The sequence below is a fragment of the Nyctereutes procyonoides genome, unplaced genomic scaffold, assembly GCF_905146905.1.
Source record: "Nyctereutes procyonoides isolate TBG_1078 unplaced genomic scaffold, NYPRO_anot_genome, whole genome shotgun sequence".
Lineage (NCBI taxonomy): Eukaryota > Metazoa > Chordata > Mammalia > Carnivora > Canidae > Nyctereutes > Nyctereutes procyonoides.
Window position 1 is genome coordinate 22,983,289 of NW_026575159.1, and position 18,053 is coordinate 23,001,341.

Here is an 18,053-nt window from a genome sequence, read left to right on the forward strand (position 1 = left end):
AAAAGAAATGTTTATTTTGAAAGCTTGTGCACTTGGCGAGGTGGTTGTGAATCTGCGGCCATCTCCCTGGAGCTGCGTTCTTGGTGTCTCCAGTTTGGGACCAGTCTCGAACACCCACAGCTCTGCTGAAAGAGGGGGTCCTTGTGTGTTGGGACAGAGGACACACACCCGTCCTGTGCCAAGGGAAAGCTGCAGACATGGTAAGAGGATAAGGAAAGAGCACCATTATTTTACGAGCCACAAAGAAAGAAACCAAAATGCCATTAGTGAAACCTGACATTGATTGCATGATACGTCTCGATTTCAGAGATGTTAAAGTGTGGATCTTGGGATGGGTGGACTACTGTATGAGGAGGTGTGTGGTCGGGAACACAGAGGGAGCAGATGAGGCTGACTCTGAGCTATGTGCGGGACAGATCGGTGGAGAAGTCAAGCAAGTGGTTTGAAGCTCAGAAGGCAGCCTGAAGTGTAGATACGACCTTGGCGTGTCACCTAGTGGGAATTTGGGAATCACGGGCAAGGGTATGATGACCCAGGAGAATGTAGGGAGCAGGGTCTAGGACTCCTCCCCCACAATATCCTAAAAATTGTGACAACCAAGCAAGTCTGTAGATGCTGCCAAACATTCCTCAGGGGTATATTTGCCCCTACCTCATTCCTTTTGAGAACTACTGGTGTAGAGGAGGCAAGAAGAAGAAAGCAGCCCAGAGGGATACTAACGTATAAGATATATTTAGAACACACAGAGACTGAGAAGGAACTCAGTATTGATTAGAGAAAGGCATGCCTAGTTTTTGTTTATTTGTCTTCCCTTTTTTTTCAATTCAGTTGAAGGGCTGCAGCCTTGGAACAGGAGACAGGGTGAGCTTTAGAGGTCTGGGTCGAGGATGGAGGCTATTTCAGCATGGGAAGGAGCCTGGAGGAAGCGAAGACTCAACCAGCTTTGTGGCCAACTTCCAGCCCAATCCTATCCATGCTCTGTGCTCAAACAAGAATAAAAACAAAACAAAACAGAAACTGACAGTGGGATGAAGAAACCGTAGACGGGCTAGGTAACATAGGTCTTGCTTTTCTCATTTTACAGATGATCAGCGACGCTTAGCGTTTTGCTCGAGGTCGCACAGCCAGAAAGTGGTAGAGGCCAGACTCAAACTCGGGTCTCCAGGGTCCTGGCCCAGGGCTCTTTCCTTTCAGCACATTGTGGCTCTCCTAGGATTTGTTGTCTGGCCCCTGGCTCAGAGACAACCTCCCTTCCTCCCTATGGGAAGGCAAGGCGGTGCTGCGTGAAAGGAGTTCTCGGTTCCAAACCTACTTTTCCACGTACAAGCTGTCCACAGGTCAGGGCAAATGTTTTACTCTTTGAACCTGGTCATCCCTCTGTCAAATGGGAACGAGTCAGCCTTTAGGCAGCAGTGTCTGACAGTGACAGACAGACGGTGCTCAGGACTGCAAGCCCTGTGAGGGCAGGGACTTTGTTTTGCGCACTGCTCTGCGTCCAGCACCGGCGCCCAGGACAGCGCGTGGTCAGTGCTGGCGTCAGCCTCAGTGGAGTGTGTCCCACACGTCAGGCTTTTGTTCCCATATTCGACCACAAGATGGCAGCAAAGGAAAGCAGGTCCCAGTGACAAGGCCCTGGTGGGTCCAAGGGCCTCGCAGACTTCCAGGTGGCTGGACTCCCTGAATTAGGAAAGAGAGGGGCTCTTGCTGCTGCTCCAGGAGCTTCCCTGACCTGAGGGCCCCTGCAGAGCCTCATCACTATTCCCTCTGAAGCGGCCTGGTGCTGCTCAGATGTGAAGGGACAGCTTTCTGACCTTGGTCTAGTGGAACCTTTGATGGGAGCCTGTGTCTTAACTGGTCCCCACTGGGGCGTTGGGGGTGGAGACGAGGTCAGGCTGGGATTGTGGGCTAGATGCAGCCTGAGGAATGTCATCCCGTTTATAGATTGATTACAAATCTTTGCACCATCATATCCTTTGGAGACAGGTGTCATTATTACGGCCAGCTCCTTCAGGTTTCAACTCCAATATTTGTTCCTCTGCAATGAGCCGCTCCCCCCCAACTCCATTTGGACTAAGCCCCAATTTCTACTTCACTTCTTCAAAGCGCTCACCTCTACCAGAAGCAATTTTGCCTTTACTTTCTAAATTGCTTTGGCGTTGTCTGTGGCTCTCAACTCACAAGGACATTTTGGAAAGTGTCAGTCGCAATTCTCATGGACCCTTGAGAGGTAGACGGGAGCCTGGTGCATGAGGAAGTGCCCAGACAAGAACCCGGGAGTGTGGCACAAGCGGTCCCCACTGCATGGCCATCACTTGTGATCACGACGTCCTGAACTCTCCGTAAGGGGCACGGATCCCACAGTTATCTGGGAGGTTCATTCATCTCTTGTTCTGCTCCCCAGGGGTCTACAAGCTCAGGGAGGGAAGGACCACCCCCATGTAGTTCAGTACCCCAGCCCTGGTTTCTTGCAGAGTGCCTGGCACACGAGGTGGCCCAAACCCATTTGGAGGCTGAATTTGGCAAGGACTTGTTAAGGCAGACGTGGTTAAGACTGGGCTCCTCTGGGAGGAGCCCACCTTTCTCTCTCTCTCTTCTCTCTCTCTCTTTTTAATTTCTTTTTTACATTAAAAAATTTAGTATAGTTGACACACAATACTGTTACATTGGTTTCAGGTGTGCAGCCTAGTGATTCGACAGGTTTATATGTTATTCTGTGTTCACCACCAGTGTGGCTACCATCTGTCCTGTTACACCATGACGACAGTATCATGGACATGGTTCCCTGTGCTGTGCCTTGTATTCCTGTGAATTGTTCATTCCATAACTAGCAGGTTATACCACCCACTCCCCTTCACCCATTCCCTCCAATCTCCCTCTCACTCCTGCTCTCTCCTGCAACCGTAAGTTTGTTCTCTGTATTTATAGTCTATTTCTGTTTTTGGTTTTATTCATTTGCTTTTTAAAAAACTAGATTCCACTTATGAATGGAATCATATGGTATTTGTCTTTCCCAGTCTGACTTATTTCACTAGCATAATACCCTCCAGGACCATCCACGTTGTCTCAAATGGTAGGATCTCACCCTTTTTATGGCTGTGTAATATTCCACGGTGTATATATGCCACATTTTCCTTATCTATTCATCTGTTGGTGAACACTTAAGTTGCTTCCATAGCTCGGTTGTTGCAAATTATGCTGCAGTAAACATAGAACCTAGCCTTCTTTTCCCATCCAGGGCTGTTTCCACACTCATGGCACGGTTCTGGGAAGCAGAAGAGCACCTGCCTGCCAACCTTCACAGCAAACTCATCTCTGGACCAGTCTGTTCCCGTCCTGGCTCAGGAGCTAAGCAGCGGGGCACTGTTAGTGACGACTTTCTACACAGGATCATGTTGAACTGACATTCGAATCTCACGAGAGAGGGGCAGCTGGTTCCTTTCTGCATAGGTGGAAAACCCAGTCTCAAAGAGATTGAGTAACCATCCCCAGCACTGCTGCTCAGAAGAGGTGGAGGCAGCCTTTGTGCCCGGGACTCCTGGCGCCTCTGAATGCAGATGTGATGCGAGGTGAAAAAGATAAACAGAAGAATTCTGACTTCTGTTCCATTTCTCTCTTTTCTTGGCTCCTTTTACTGTGGCTCTTAACCTCACCTCAATCCTCCTATCTGCAATTTTGGCTTCCAAAGAGGGTTCATATCTTCTTGTCTCTTGGGCATTTTCATCAAGACCCTGCACTCCCTGTAATTGGTAGGTATGTGCGTGCTGGAAATAGCCTTCCTCCTCCCCTGCCTGCTCTCAGTCCCCTTTCCTGTGCCAGGCAGGAGTTCTCTGTCAGTTGCCATGGACTGGATTCAGGTGCCCCAGGCTTTCCTGTTCCCTGCTGATCCTCTGCTCCCTCCCCTCGGGAGCTTAGCCCTGGGTGGCCCAGGCCGGCCTCCCTTCCTGCCCTGGCTCAGCAGCTAGTGGCATTTCCTCTGCAGCTCTGGAGCTGTGCCAGGAGGCCCCCATGCTGCTCTCCGAGGCCTCTCTGCCCAGCCCTCACACAAAGAGTGGAGAAAAAGAAATGAAATTGCGGCCAGCCAAGAGCAAATTTAATGAGCAGAGACACGACTGCAGTCTGAGACTGAGGCTTGAGCTAAATGGGGCTGTGGGCTCTTTAAGCAACAAAGAAAATCAACATGCAGCCCCAGCTCAGCCAAGGGTAACAGATCCCAGAGTTCTGACCTGGGGCCACCTTGCACATGCAAAGCTTCATCTGAAGGGGATGCCAGCCTAGGTTTTGACCCAGAGCTCCAAGTCCAGGATGGGGTGGGTTATCTGCATTCTTGCCTCAGCTCCCCCACTCATGTGGCCAGAAGGTTCCCTTGGAAGACTGGATCCATTTGTCATTTATATGGTTGGAAGATTGTCATGGATGGTGTGAACACTCTGCCCCCCCCCCAATCCTGTAGCTCTCCCAGTTCTCCTGAGGAAAGAGGCATCGCCATATAAGTGAATTCAGGAGGGGCACCTGGGTGGCTCACTGGTTGAGCATCTGTCTTTGGCTCAGATCGTGATCCCAGGGTCCTGGGATCAAGTCCCGCATCAGGCCTTCGCAGGGAGCTCGCTTTTCTTCTGCTGTGTCTCTGCTCTCTCTTTGTGTGTCTCTCATGAATAAATAAATAAAATCTTAAAAAAATAATTGAGTTCAGGACACTCACTGGCAATGATTGGCTAGATGCAGAGGGACATAAGCATAATAGCAGATCTTCTTCTCTGTTTTTTTCTAGACTTTCTGTCCCTCTCCATGTGCAGAATGGTAAAACTGAGCCAGGATCCTCCCCTAACCCCTTCCAGCTATGAAATCTTGACCATTTCTCTCTTTCCATCATTTCTGCCCTACTCTGCTTGGTCTCAATTGTTTCCACTGGTGGAGAAGTAGAGAATGAGTACAGAAGCTGCCACACAGTTCAAGTTTGAGCCAGAGGGCAGTCTCTTGGGTCACAGTCAGCTGGCTAGCAGCTAAGAAAGTAGTACTCCGACTCCTCTCTGCTATTGCATGTGTGTGAGCGCATGCAATACGTTGATAAAACTGTCCTTGACAAAAATTTGTTAGCTCCTCTGAGCCCTCTTCTCAACTAGGTCCTCAACCTTGGCCTCTGTGTCTGTCCTGTCCTTGCTAGGTCAGCATGAGCAGTTTAGCAAGATTCCAACTAATCCATCACTTCCATCCTTGATATCTGATCAGATTCCTCAGTCCCACCTTTGAGTTTGTGTCCTCAACCAGCTTGGCCAAGAACCCTTTAATTCACTTAGCAGAACCACCCCACCCTTCACATCTCCGTCAGTGAATTTTTCATCCAGTGCCCCCCACCCCCTCTCCTTGGTTGTAGAATCCCCGCCTGTCCTGTCGTGTTTTGGAGTGGAATACCATCTCTTTCCCCTTGTTGCAATAGTCTTGAATAAGTCTTCCTTACCATTTTAATAAGTGTCAGAATAATTTTTTGTCTTTAAAGTATGTACGTTGTAAGTCTGTGTAGACGAGTTTCTCAGCTTGTCTTGGATGAAGAGGAAAAGGGAAAGACAGGATTAGGGTGCCTCTGTTTCCTCGCTTAAGCATCATTATGAAATCTAATAAATTCACCAATCCTAACAGTCCAGGCAGACCCTAGAAAGCAAGTCCATAGAGAAGGATTTGTATGTTTTGTTCACCACTGTGTCCATCACCACCTAGAAGAGAAAATGAATACCTATTTGAATAAAGAAATAACTATGTGCCCAGGGGTCAGCCCTGAGGGCAAAGAGCCATCTGGACAGAGGGAGTCCTGTGGTTTGCATGTGGGGCAATATGTGGTGTTTCCAGCACGGAGTGACCTGAGAATAAACTGGACATGGTCCCCCTTCCTGGCAGTACAGTCTAGTGGGAGAAAGCCAGCAACCAAACCATAATGCAAAGTCTAGGCAATGCTAAATAGGCAAAGTAGGGCAAGCTTGGAAGCACACATGAGAGCAGCTAACCAGTGTAGTGAGGTGGACAAGGAGGGTGCCCCAGAGGAAGTGACTTCTAGGGTGAGTCTTGAACTCAGCATCCGCAGCCGAGGGAATGGTGAGAAAGTACAGAGAAAGCAGGGAGCAATGCTAGCGGACTGGGAGGGATGAAGTGGTATTTGTCTGCCTGGGACATGGCAGGAGGGTGTGAGTAGAGACATGGTTGGAGAGGAGTCAGGGGCCAGGTCTGGATCGGAAGGGCTTTCCAGAGAGTTTGGGCTGTATACTCTGAGGTGACATGGTGACATGGTCCCAGTCTCAAGGGGTTCACATCTGATGAGGAAGCTTGAGAGGCCATGAATCTGTTATTTGGGCTCTGCATTTCCTTCCTCCAATGCATCCGTTCCTATATGAGGCCTGGATGCTATTGACCTTAACATTGGCCAAAATACTATTTTCAGGGGTTGGATTGTCTATCAGACATTGATTCCTTCAATTTAAGCAAAGGGGACGCGGAGCATGGCTTTTTAAACTGTTAACGTGAACTCTGATCTCATCTGTAATTAGCAGATGGGGAAGTCACAGACAATTAGCAATACAATGTGACAGCATCCACCTGGGTTGAGAGGCAGTGTGATGAGCTGTGGTGCACACTGGGAAATTGGAGGGGACAGCCCTGCTGTGCTGGTTGTCGGTGTCAATCTGGTACCACTGTCACCTTCTTCTAAGGTCTTTTTCTGCATCATAGAGAAGCCAGGGACTGGATCCCCAAACTGCCTCCTGCATGCAGTTCTGGGCTAGATTTTTAAGGTGCACAGTGTTTGAGGGATTGGGGGTCTGGTCAAGGAAAAATAGGTCACTACAAAGTGACAGTGGCTTGCACAGGTCTTGTTTGGGCAGCAGGTTGATAGGTTTGCAATACAGGACACCTAGCCCCAACATCCACACACTTAACCACTAGATGACATGGTTTCACTGGATTCCAGGAAGGTGAGCTTAAAGTCAAACAGCTTTAAGCTTCTCCTATGGGAGGAGAAACCAGCCTATTTACCAGCCTATTTACTCCGTCCTCTGGCCAGGAGTAACTGTGTGTGTGTGTGTGTGTGTGTGTGTGTGTGTGTGGTTGTGTTGGTAAGGGAAGCAGAAGGAGGAAGGAGAAGGGGAAGGGGAGGTGGAAAACCAGCTAGATGGGCCTTAGCTGAGCGGGGATTCAGGGGCTTGCTCTCAGGGCCATAGGGGCAACAGGAAGTTCAGGGCTCCTTCACAGAGGATTAGACAAGAAGCTCACAGGGCATCCAGGTGGTGGTGCCTGGATGTTTGGTTTCCCAGTCCAGGAGAAAGGTCTGGGCTTACCACCCAGGTTTGAGAATTATCAGTGGAGGTGTAGTTGATGTCACGGGAGATTTATGATAGATCTGGACCACATGGATGGGATGAAGGCAGTTTAGGATTAGAGTTGGACAACTGCTCTAAGAAGATTGACTGGGGTCAGAGAGGTCAAAGAAACACCAGCAGAGACGGGCTACAAAGAAGCCAGTGCTCTACAAGAAGGGAGTGGTGGGCTGGGTCAAACTCCATCAGGATCAAGCATCATGACTATCTCCAGCTTGGACTTTTCCTCTGAACTCCACTCACACGTCCAGATGGGCAATAGACATTTCCACTTCACCTGTCTAGAGGCAAACTTGTAGTCTTCCCTCCCCTGAAATCCATGGCCCTCCTTCCCCCCAAACCTGGCTCCTCCTTTTGTCCTTCGCATCTCAGCACCCTTTCTAGTTCCTCAGGCCTCAAACCTTGGGAGTTTATCCTGGCCTCTTCTCTTCCATACCTTACATCCAATCCACCATCAAATATCGTGAGCTCAGGGTTTATATATCCAGATATCCCCAGAATCTGACCACTTCTCACCCCCACAGCTACTAGCCTGGTGCAGGCACATCCATGTCTCACGGGTTACTGCAGTGGCCTCCTGGCTCATCGCTCTGCCTCCACTCTTGTCCTTATAGCTGTAACACAACATTGCTGATAGATGTTACTGCAAAAGCAGAAGCCCAAACATGTGACTCTGCTGTCCCAAACCCTTCACTGGTGGCCCATTTAATTTGGAGGAGAGCCCTCAGTGTTGAGGGGACAGCCAAAGGGTGTGGGCAGGTGGGAAGGTGAGCCAGTCTCTTTCTGGCCTGGCTGCTGAGGGATTTGTTTCAAACCTCAGTATGTTCCCAGTTCCCCACCACATCCTCACCCATGCCTTTGCTAAAAACCATTTGATGATCCCAAGTACAGGTCATCTGAACAAAAGAGATGTATTACTTTCAATCAAGAAGACATTTATTTCAACAGGAACATGGTAAGTGTCAGGGGAGATAACTCTCAGCTTGTGATGTCTTCTATGGACAGTGGGGGTTTCCCTTGTTATGTCTGTACACTCATCAGAAGCCACCCTGCAGCGCCCAAGTGCCATCAAGAGAGGGCACTTCTCTCAGAGACTGGTGCCCAAGGGAAGGTGTTCCAAAGTGTCCATAATTTGGGTGACTTCAGTAGTTTCTTTTTGGGTCAGTTTAGTCATTTTTGTAGAACAGCAAGCTATCACTCAAAATAATCCTTGGTAGATTGTTCACTGGGTGCTCCAAGCATGTAACATAACTGCCCCTCCAGTTGTTAATAATCTCTATCCCCTGAGGATGGTGAAGGTGGTTAATGGTAGGACTTCCGGTGTTAAGGAAAGATGAGAGGTTGGCTGCTGGCATTTGTAATAATCATCAGTTTGATCAATGACTCTAGGAGGGAAGGAGTTTTAAGACAAGGGACAAGGAATGACAGTATTTCCCCATTTTCTTGTATCGTTGAAATGTTTCTTTGGATTGGGAACCAGGGTCAAACTCGTAGTTATGGAGGAAGCATGAGTGAGATGGGACAGTCCTTTGATGTGGTGGGTGCCCCGTGTGTGTGTGTGTGTGTGTGTGTGTGTGTGTGTTGGGGGGGGGTGCAGTGATGCTAATCCTTTGAAACAGGCCTTGCAGAATTCCCCAGTGAGGAATGAGTGGGGTGGGGCCTTCAATGAGTATAGAGTTTTGAATCGATTGTTTTGCTAGGTTCTTTCTAAAAATCCTCTAGGCAAAAAGAGAGACACTACCTTAATCCAATAGCTTGGGAATTTCCAGTCCTTTGGATCATAAGGAAAATACAGGACATACCATAATGAATTGAAAACTTTATCATACATCTAGCTGGGATTAGCATTCTCCCCTGAAGGGAACAGCAGTATTTGGGAAAATACTGTAAGTACCCTGGAGGTAAGAACTTTGGAGGTGAGATACTGAGTGCAGCTCAAACAAATGAATTATCAATGACTCCTTGGGGCTGGCTCCCAGCTTTCTCTCTGACCTCATCTCACACCACACTCCTCCCCCTAACCCTGCTCCAGTTCCAGGCCTCCTATGGTCTACCCCAGGGCCTTAGAACCTGCTCTTGAAAGGGAGACGGAAGGAGGAGTGAGGAAGGGAGAAAAAGGACAGGGTGAGGAGGCCGGGTGATGAAGAAAGTTTGGGGTGATGGGAAATGCACTTGGAGAGAAGGTTAAAGAGCACTTTAAAGAGGGGAGATACCTAATATTTTTTTTCGAGGTATTTTGTTACTTCAGTGTTACTTCAGGAATGTTCCCTAATCCTTTGTCTTCCGTCCCTAAATTTTCAGCTACTGTATACGTGGGTACTTTGGGCAAGTTGTGTGTGTGTGAGTGGATGTGTGCACGTGTGTGAGTGCATATGCATGTGAGTGTGTGGGTGTGTGGAAGTGTATTTGCATGTGTGAGTGTGTGTGGGTGTGTTGGAGTATCTATGCATGTGAGTGTGTATGTGTGGTACGTGTGTGCACAAACTGAGAAGGGGCCGAGTTTCGGGTTGGGTCCCAGCAGTGTGGAGCAGAGGTGGGCTGTGGAGAAGTGGGTACCAGAAGCAGGTTATGACAAGGGTCGTGAGGGCTGTCAGGCACCACGGGCTTCCGGAGGCCTTGGAGCCAACCTCACTAGGGCTCCTGGGGCGGGGAGGACCTAAGATTACAGGGAGACCTTATTTACAGTGAGCAAATGAGAAGAGGGCAGAGCACCCACGTGGAGTCAAAGGGCACAAGACAGGGATCTGGTTCTCTGCACTGGCTGTTTCTACTCCTGGTTGTTGAATTTTGGCCAAATGTGTCCCCCCCTGCCTCCCCTTTGGGGCTTTCATTTTCCTCTGTGCAAAATCCAGTCTTTGGACCACATAAGATCTTTCATCTCTTTTCAGCTTTAACACTGTATTTTTAGACAGAGTTTTTTAAAAATTTATTTTTATTAATTTTTATGAGCCTTGGTGTGCTAGCATATTGAGATAATAAAATCTCTCCCTGAGAGTTATTATGAAAACCAACTGAAATCGCTTTTGGAAGTGGACTTTACAAACCATAAGGCACTCTGAAAATGGTTCTTATTACCATTATTGTTATAATAATGTCAAGACAGGAGTCAGTGTATTATGAAAGAACTATATTTGAAGTTATTTCCAAACGGAAGCTGATTGCACTCGAGTCAAGCTGTCTGTTTTATAAATGGAAAAGACAGGTGCATGGAGTCGACTCAGAGTGCTTATCAGAATGGCGATATTATCTTCCTGGGGCCAGAGGGGCAGGATGGTGGCTGGGTGTGTGTGGCTGATATGCAATTAATAATTCAAATCAGCACAGGGTGCTATTCGGCAGGGCACCCTGCCCCCTGGTAACTCATCCATAAAATATTGGGTTCAGTTGTTTGGAGCCCACAGCTAATCTGAGAGCAACATTCTCGCTTGCAAATGCTGGTTGGCACAGGGAGTAGAGTGTCAGAAAAGCCTGCGGGTCTGGAATAAAAATGTCAGGGAGGGAAATGAGTCTCCGACACTCCTTCCCTCACTGCATCCAGAAGGGCAGCCTTGAAATCTGGGTCAGCAGCAGTTACTGCAGCCCTGTGACAACTCGGCCTCGTGGGGAGCGCCATGCACGGTGTCCAGCCAGTCCCCTAGGTGAGGTGTCCACCTCCATCCCAGGAGTGGTCCAGACCCTCTGGCTCAGCGTGCAATCTCCGAGGGTCCATTGAAATCCTTTGCAGACCTTTAAGGCAATCCACATGCTTTCCTTTTGCTTAATTACTGTTTTTCCTATTATTAAAGCAACATATACTCATTAAAGCAAATTTTGGAAATGTGGACAAATAAACAACATGTAAAGACAAAAGCAAATGACAAATGTCTATTATTTCAGAAAAGCCATCGTGTGTAATAACAGCAACAAGCTATGTTGGGTGCAGCAGAGGGCCAAGCTGCTGGATGATGAGGTGCATTGTCGCTTGTCATCTGCCCGGCAGCCTTACAAGGCGACGGTGGGTGGACAATCGTTTATCGACACTTTGAATTCCACAACGCTCTAAAAGCTGACGTTTGTTTTATAAGGAATTTTGGTGCAAACAGGACCTGAAATGGGTCTGAGTTACAGACTCTAGCTATGCTATTTAGTGTGAATATTCCTGTATTGTTAGAACATTATTAACAGGTTTAATGACTGAGCACTGCCTGAGACCTCTTTGGGGGTATTCCCTAGTATATGACATTTTAACCAGTTCTGCTACTGGCCTAACATCAAACCACTGACAAGTGGGGATTCAAACCATGGTCTGTGCACCTCAAGGAACTGGCCTCGGAACTCTCAACCCAGTGCATTGGGACCTTTTGCACATGACAACTCACAAAGAGAGTGGGAGGCTTTCTGATCTCCTGGGGGTGGGGGGGTGGAGGAGGGCAGGTTGTTTAGGACCAGAGGGAGTGGTGCTGGGCTGTCCTGCAGGCTGCTGTTCCAGAGTTCTGCATGGCCTTCCCTTCTTAGCCTTCTGGGCCTGCAGGCTGCTGGCAGGGAGTCTGCTCACACTTTCAACTTTCATTTAATGCATATTATGCAGCCACTGCAGGGCTAGGCAGTGGTGCTTCAGGGGCAGGACTCTGGAATGAGAGCCCCTGGGTTTGAATCCCACCACCCACATATTCTGGTTCTAAGACCTTACCAGGTGAGTTGTTCAGATGTCTGTGCCTCAGCTTCCCCATCTGTAAAATGGTGATGATAACACAGTCCTGTCTTAAGTTCTAGCTCACATAGTCCCTAAGAAGGAGGGAAGCAGTGGGGCTGGTGTGGGACATGTCTGAGCTCCAAGTGATCCCCCTGACTTTTTGGGAGGGCAGAATGGGAGGCAGCAGGTCCTCAGACCCAGCCCTTGGAGGAATGCCTTACCCCTTCTCTAAGAGGAGCTGTGCTGTGCATCACCCACACAGGCTGATAAATGTGGGGAATGGGGTGCAGGGCGACCCGTATCAGCACCTAGATGTCAACATCATCAAAGATACAGGGTTATCAAGAAAGCCCCTCTATTGGGCCTGAACATATGTAGACTTAGCCAGCCCCTATCTGTGTTTCTCTTTGTATTTCACAATTTGGGGGAGAGTTTATACTTGCCATTAATAAGATCAAAGCTAAGATTTTCCCAAGCAGAATTCAGTGAGGGAAAATGTGAGGTTGGAGCCTCTGGCTGGAATATTATGCCAGGTTTGTTTCTGAGTTACACCAGGTTCCTAGAAATCATGTGACATTTAAGCTCTTTTAATAAAATGAGATGAACAGACCAAAAAAAGGGGTCAAACAGAAAACAGCTCTAATTTCAGCAAGACCGCCTTATACGGGGCCCAAGAAGAGGCGTGCTTCTCAGATAGTCAACCACAGGCCAGCTTCCTGGTTCTGTCTCTTGCCCTTCTACCCTCCCTGTGGAAAGGCTGGATACCTACCCGTGCCATGAAATGGGCTGACCCAGGGGCAGGGACTCAGTGATTCGGGGCTGTATAGGAGCAGAGGCCAGATGCCCCCTGTGGTAGGGTTCTGGGTGATCCAATGAAGATTCTCGACACCATCTTGCCATCTTGCCCTCTTGTTCCTCTGTTTGATGGAGCCCTGAAGGGTTCTGGACACCTCCAGACTCAGGATGGGGATGCCCATCACCTCCCTCTGTTTCACTTTGGGCCTTGTCATCACTGAGCCAGGGACAGGTTCTGGGTGAAGCTTGATAGCAGCAGCCCCACTGTCACCCCTATATTGGCAGCATCCAAGACCCTGGGCTGGCCCGATGCCCCCTACCTTGGTTTCTGCTTCATGATCTTGCTTAGGGCCACATTCTGCTTCTAGTCCAGAGACTTTGTCCTAAGTTCTAGCTCAGAGTTTAGAGACAAGATCTGTGCTTAGAAAACTATCTCCCTGGGGCTGGACCCATCTCATCATGGCCTGTCTGTTTCCCGGGGCATCTCTGCTGAACACTGCCCATAGATTCCAGAAGGACGCTGTGCTGTGGATCCAACCAAAGTTTGACAAACCACGTCAAGTTTCCTCTGTCTTTGCGATACTGTGCTGTCAGAGCCCGACCGCATCACTGAGGCCAGCCTCTTTGCTGGGACGTTTGCCAAGTCCCCAAGTCCCCAGCCTACATGAACTCAGCTCGCTGCCACCCGTGCCCCCCGCCACCGCTTTCCTGTGGTTCCAAGTCTCAGCACGCACTGAGCTTTACTCTGCTTAATGTAGCAGCTTGCCCTGAATAAACCTGGAGGCTTTCTCTGCATCTGTGAAGGTAATAAATGAAGCCTGGCGTTAGGAGGGCTTTATAGTTGACAGAGGTTTTCACCTGATACCCTCTTTTCACTCCACTGGGACCTCATGTATTTCTTTGATACATGTAGAGTTTCTGAGAGCAAAGGCCATTCAAAGACAGCTCAGCGTTCAAGGCCCCCACGCCCACCCACCGCCTGGGCTTTGTGCCTCTCTAGAGACAGTCTTTCTTCTACTGGGGCAGGGGGTCCTCACTGAGCTACTTCAGGTACGTGTTTCCTTGAGAGCGTGTCTCCTGGAGCTAGGTTTCTTCTGAATGGTTTCTTCTGTTGTTAAACGTCAAGCATCTAGAGAATGATTGAGATTTCAGACTTCTCCTTCCATGACTTAAACCTTGCACATTCTTCTAACACAGAACTTACCAGAAGAGCTCAGTGATGGCAGCAGTGAATTTAGACAAGGGTAGATTCTTATGGAAGAGATTATGCTTCTCACTACCTTTCGTTTTCCTCTTAGTAGTGGACACAGGAAGACCCCTTTCCCTAACTTCCCCTATAGTGAGTGGGGCCAATGACTGAGCTCTGGATGATGACAGAGCAAGAATGTGCCACTTCCAGGCCAGGTGCCTAAGACCTTCTGAGCAACACCCTCTCCTTCCCATCTTTTCTTTAGCTGGCTGGACATAGAGGATCAAGCAGAGTGCTTTACAACCTCAGTGGCAGGAGGTTAAGTCCTGAAATCACTGCATGGAGGTCCCCCTGCCCCACGTCCTACAGGATATGAGTGGGACAAATCTCACCGTGCTTCAGCCACTGAAGTGAGAGTTACCTGCTACAGCGGTCAGCGTTGACCGACCCATAGAGCTCTGATCCTAGTTCTGCAACTAACCACATGATCTGGGGAAAATCTTTTGATTTCCTGAGCTTTCTCATCTGCATCAAACTCTCCTGGTAGTGTTTGTGATCATGGGAGAGGAGTGGAGAATGCAGTCTTCCCAGGAGAGGCTGTAACCCACCTGCAACTGCCTCCTCACCCTGATGAGGGTAACTGTGCTTCCAACAGATCATGTGGGCTTGATCCCCACTTTGGGGCCTTCCCGATTCCTTTTGACTCCTTCACTTTTCTCCGGGGGTGCCTCTTGGTTGTCATTTAAAGCTCATATTCAACAGCAGGGCCTCAAAGAAGCCTTCCTTGTGAATTCCAATTCAACAGCATCCCTGACCCCCAGTTCTTTATCCCAACTGTCCTGATTTTCTTTATTGCATTTACCCCTATCTGGAAGTAGATCATTTACATGTTGGTTTATAGGAATATTGTCTATTAACCTCACTCCAAATGTTAGCCCTATGAGGCCAAGATTTTCACCAGGATTTCTTTGGAGCTTAGGAAAGCAGAGGCACACTGGGTGCTCAACACGTGCTGGTTGAAGGGACTTACTTACAGGGTACTGTGGGGGTTACATGAGGTCATTATGTAAAGAGCTTGGCATTGGGCCCTGCACATGACAGGGGCTCAATAAATGGCGGCTGTGTTGAACGTCTGTTTACACGTCCCTCTTTCACACTCAACTGTGAGCCTCTCAAGGTCAGGGACGTGGTCTTATTTTATCTGTTTCCCAAAGTACCTTGTACATCAGAGATGGCCAATAAGTGTTTGTGATGGAAGAGAAACTCAATCCTAGCTTCAATTTAGTGTAGCCAAAGACCAATGAAACCATCCTCGTTCTAAAAAAAATTAAACCTTTTTATTAGTATATTTATTTTATATATAAAAGAAATACAAAAAAAAGAAACACAAAGAAAATGCTTTTATGGCAAATCGGACTTGTCGGTGCCTTCAGCTTGGGCTCCAGGCTCTGGTCCGCTGGGTGTCAACAAAGTCCGCCGGTTGTAATGACCCTTGATAATCCCCGTGTTGTTGTTCTCATTGAGAAGCTGCTTCTGCCTTTGCCTGTTGAGGGACTGGACCAGGCCCAGGACCACCGCGGCCAGGGAGTACTGCCCGGGCAATCTTCTCGGAGGCAGGATGAATGGGTTGGGTTGGACTCTTCCCAGCAGAAAGTACGTTTTGATCTTTCCTTCCTGTTCACTGATGCCCTTCACGTAGATCTCCCCTCGGTAGTCAAAGGCAAAGCCCTGATCCTTCAGGATAAGATAGGTCTCCTCGGGGACTTGGATCCTGCCACTGACCCCCGTGCTGTCCATTCGACTCGCCAGATTCACGGTTTTGCCCCAAATGTCATACTGTGGCTTCTTTGCGCCGATGACGCCAGCTACCACCGAGCCGTGGCTGATGCCTGCGAGTGACCAAAGGGGTGAGAGATGAGAGGAGAGGGACATCAATGAGGTGTTCTCAGTTCTGCTGGGAGAGTGACCAGTGAGGGTGTAGTCTCTGTGGATAAACCGCAGGGCCCAGATCCGGCCTCAGTCACCCATGACACCTGGGTGGCCTGGGTCGGTTACTTAGCCTATGTGGACCTCACTTTTCTCATCTGCAAAGTAGAAGACGAATTGAGATAATGGAAGTAAAGCCTTGGCATGGTGCCTGGCAACCAGGGGGTGCGCAAGAGGAAGTTATTATTATTCTCACACGGATGCTGACTTATCTTGGCCTGTGGGACATACAGAGCACTGGACCAGGAGACAGGACCCTGGGGTCTCCTCCAGCCTCTGCTATTACAGTGCTCTGAGAGCTTGGGTGACTTTTCCTTTTCTGCCTGCATCCAGGTCCTGAGCATCATTCCTTGGTCCATGGCCAAAGCCTCCCAACAGGTCTCGCAGTCTCCCCGCCTTGTCCTCCTGCAGACCATCCTCCACACTGCTGCTGGAATGGGAGGGCTCTTGCTGGCACCCGTCTGACCAAGTTCCAACTCACTTCAACACCTGCTATGGCTCCTTTTGCCTGTAGGATGATGCCCATCGGCCCTGGGATCACAGGCAAGGGCCTCTCGAATCTGGCTCTTGCCTGCTTGGTCAGCCTCCTTCACCACCACTCTCCCCTCTACCTTCCCTCACACTGTACCCATGCTCAACTGCTTGAATTTTCCTCACCTGCTGGCCACCACCACCTCTATGCCTTTGTCCCTATGAACTATCCTGTCTGCCCCATCCCACAGTTTATTTGGCAAATGCCTTATAAGACAGTTTCAATGACTCCACTTTTAAGAAAAATAGATTTCTCCTAGGATGGATAGGAAAAATAGATTTCCCTAATAATGTTGGTGGGTATGCGTGTCTCCTTCTTATTAGACTTAGAATTTCTCATGTATTCTATAAAACTGGCTGGACACCTGCACAGTTTCAGCACTGTTCCAGGCACTAGGGAAATGGTGGGAAAGAAAAGAGATGCAGCTCCGACCCTCATGGAGCTTACTTTCTACTGGGGAGAGATGGAAACAAAATAAGTAATATATCAATGAATAATAAAGGCTATAAAGAAAAATCAATCAGGTTAGAGGGAGAGAGAAGTAGGAGGGGGGCATTTTGGAGAAGGGTGGTTAGGAAAGGCCTTTCTGAGCAGACTCTGAAGAAAGTGACAAGACAAGCCATGCAGATATCTGGGTTAGATGATTCCAGGCAGAGGGAAGAGTAAGCCCCTCCCCGCCCCACACAAAATAAAATAGAAGTGGCTGAGAAATTGGAGAAAGACCTTGCAGACTGCATGGGATTCACAGGGACGAAGATCTCTCCATGATTTGTAGAGAACTTCCCAGGCATTACCTCATCTGATTCCACATTACAACCACGAGGCGGATGTTGGGGGGAAATAATATCGTGCCCAGCTTGCACACGAGGAACTGACATTCAGAGGGTTTGAAAGGCTTGCCCAATGTCATACAGTCAGTCCCAGCAGACCCAAAACACAAACTAAGAGGCCCAGGGAAGTCGGGAAAATGATCTCCTAACCTCTGAACTATGCCAACATTCTGAGATTTCCCACCCAGAGTTGTCCCTGACCCTTACTTCGTTCAGGGTTGAAGATCTACTTTTTTTTTTTTTCAGTCCTGGTTCAATTGTGTGGTCATTGATTTCAGAGAGGACATGTAGGATCAATGGATGATGTGGGAATAGGCCCTGAACACCCCAGCTGTAGATAAAAAACACAAACATGACTTCTTTTTATTTCGATGAACAAAGGTGCGTGGCATTTGTGAGAGCTGACAAGTCAGATGCTGGGGTTTGTTGACCTCCATTTCTTGAAAGCTACTCAGGGATGGCCAAGTCAGTTAGACGGCAGGCTGGCCAGAGGACACCTGAACCATGACGATGGCGGCAAAGGCCATTTTAGCCTGCAGCCTGGCAGCCAGAATGTCACTGGGCTGTCTCCAAGTCTTGGAGCCACCACCAGAGCATCCATTTGGCTGCGTGATTGTTAAGCTATTGATCCCCATCTCTGGGCCTGCGTCTACCCGATATGAAAGCAGAATGTGGACCGGAGCAGGGATTG

At 48.8% G+C, this 18,053-nt stretch overlaps 1 protein-coding gene across 1 annotated transcript in view; it reads right to left on the reverse strand.

Moving 5' to 3' along the window:
- Positions 1-15,415: 15,415 nt before the first annotated feature.
- The window catches only part of ADCY8 (adenylate cyclase 8), a 209,477-nt gene continuing 206,839 nt past the window's right edge, over positions 15,416-18,053 (reverse strand). Inside the window, exon 18 of the mRNA XM_055314450.1 lies at positions 15,416-15,903. Within this exon, the coding sequence (XP_055170425.1) occupies positions 15,416-15,903 (488 nt within the window). The remainder of the gene's footprint in view (positions 15,904-18,053) is intronic.